The 2,500-nt window shown below is 32.4% G+C and overlaps 1 protein-coding gene across 4 annotated transcripts in view; it reads right to left on the bottom strand.

The window, feature by feature from the left end:
* LOC119574576 (nitric oxide synthase-like protein) overlaps positions 1–2,500 on the bottom strand; it is a 111,079-nt gene that overhangs the window by 13,620 nt on the left and 94,959 nt on the right. For 2 of the 4 annotated variants that reach the window (XM_037921870.1, XM_037921879.1), the window contains exons 11-12: positions 1,847–1,951; positions 785–826 (exon numbers count right to left, since the gene is read on the bottom strand). In XM_037921870.1, the coding sequence (XP_037777798.1) occupies positions 785–826; positions 1,847–1,951 (147 nt within the window). The remainder of the gene's footprint in view (positions 1–784; positions 827–1,846; positions 1,952–2,500) is intronic. The other 2 variants (XM_037921884.1, XM_037921893.1) reach the window with 1 other exon arrangement.

Below are 2,500 nucleotides of genomic sequence, written 5' to 3' on the forward strand. Positions count from 1 at the left end.
TGTGTGTGTGTGTGTGTGTGTGTGTGTGTGTGTGTGTGTGTGTGTGTGCATGTGTGTGTAATTGTGTGTGTGTGTGTGCTTGTGTGTGTGTGTAATGATAATAATGATAATAATAATAATAATAATAATAATAATAATAATAATAATAATAATAATAATAATAATAATAATAATAATAATGATAATAATAACGATAATGACATTAGTAACCATAAAGATGTGATGACAACAATGATCATGATGGCAATAATAGCAATCAACATAATGGTATCAGTAATTTCAGTTCAGTAGTAACAAAGACAATGAAAAGTCTCAGCTAATGTTTATAATGATAAAAACGTCTACAGTTAAAAAAACATTTTAAATATGGAAACACTACACATTTAGAAACTAAATGGCAACACTCCTCATCTGCAATCTATTAAAGTGCCTTAACTGGCCATGGAATTAATACTAATCTTCTACATTCTACACGCGAATAACGCATTCGATTTCACTAAAAAGAAGATGAAAAAGAAGAGGAGAAAAGGATGAGTTTTTGTACATGGATTTCAGGAAGATGAATATTCATCACTTCTTTTTCGTACTCTTCGTTGAAATAGGTCTTTGGACTGTTTCAATTATTCCCTTTGGAATCATGTCAAGCTATTCATGTATTTGATCATATATTTTTTCATATATGGATGAATGTTAAGCCTCTTTGTTCTTACATTATTGTAAAGTTTTGCAAAGCATTAATATTATTTCAAAACCAACGGAGAGAAACAAAGTATTAAATATGTACCTGTTTGTATTTGTACCTGACGAACAGTTTTCTGGAGAACTCCTGGAGAAATAGGGTAGGTTAAGGTGGAAACAATCTTCATGCATGGTCAGTGGTATGTAGCTCTTCCATAGTGGAAAGGAAACAGCAGTGTTATTCAGCAGTGAAAACCAAACGTGAATTGTGAGTGATGGGTCTGCTTCCCCATCGCCGCCACTGTATTTGGTTCATAGTGGCCATCATTAATTGCTTGAATAACTTTGCTGATTTCTAAGTCCAATATGTAGGTGCTTTGGTACTCAAGGTTTAATCCACTAGGTTTTCTCTCGTATTACAAAAGAAAGCTTGCTGTGAAAGGTTGATGAAAACATATTTTAAAAAAAAATTTATGATATACTACAAAAAAATGTAGGAATATTACATTAGATATTAAGGTGCGCTGAAACAAATAGAAGAAAACATCAATTTCTACAATGTAATCATGAAGTACTTTTACATTAAGCAAGTAGGTAAGACAACAGAGATAACAATACAAAATAAACAAATTGGTAAAGTAACAGATATCAAAATCAGCAACGTTTTTAGGCTTTTGGTATATATTGCAAATAACTGTTAACTGCATGCATTGTGTTTGGATACACGTCTGACTACATGTGTAAATCATAGGTTTCAGGGGAAATAACTTCTATTGCGTTTATATCTGAAATGTGTATCATATTTTTACATCATGGAGTTAATTTCTATTGCTTTTATATCTGAAATGTGTGTCATAGTTTCATTTCATGGAAATTTAAGTAAGGATGTCAGTATATATGAATGCTATTTTTAAAATATGGTTGCAGTTTTCTGAATATCTGAGTCAGAGTTTGCTAAGCATAACTGAATTACACACAAAAGATATATGCTAACATGCAGATGCATGCATTTACAACATACACCCGCACAAGACACATACAAACTCACACATAAATACATGTATTTAACTTACATTCATGCACTCACTAACAGATTCACACACTCTCTACCGTGACGTATAATATAAAAAATATTGGACATTATACATCACACGCTCATGGTACCTACCTCGCCGTTTTCTGGAGGATCTCCATTTCCAAAAGTAGAAGTAACAACCAGCACAAGGGCCTCATGCTCTATATTGATCAGGTCATAGTCTGCCATGCAACATACCTGCGAAAGGGCAACAACGGTAAAGATTATGCGTATTTTAGAAGTTTGCGGATTTTAAAAGTCTGCGGGATTTACTCACCAAATTTCACTAACTTTGAGTTAGGAGAATTTGACTAATCTGATAATTTCTCAATGACCTGAGCGTTGTAGCATGAAGTATTATACTCAGCTTATAATATATATATATATATATATATATATATATATATATATATATATACATATACATATATATATATATATATATATATACACGGTTCGCACAATGCTATATCAAGCTATGAGATGGCCGCGAGAATTAGAATTGGGTGAAGGTTTTGCTGGTGAAACTGGTAATGTAAAAGGCAGCAACAATAACGCTCATAATGAAGAATATCGGCAGGACATGAGAGAGAGTGAGATATAGAGAGAATTATATGTATGGATACTATATCTACACTAGATAGGTAGATAGATAGATAGATCGATCGATATATAAATAGATAAACAGATAGAGATAGATATGCAGATGGAAAGAGAGAGACAGAAAGAGAGATGGAGAGAGAGAGA

This window comes from Penaeus monodon, chromosome 1 (genome assembly GCF_015228065.2).
Source record: "Penaeus monodon isolate SGIC_2016 chromosome 1, NSTDA_Pmon_1, whole genome shotgun sequence".
Taxonomy (NCBI): domain Eukaryota; kingdom Metazoa; phylum Arthropoda; class Malacostraca; order Decapoda; family Penaeidae; genus Penaeus; species Penaeus monodon.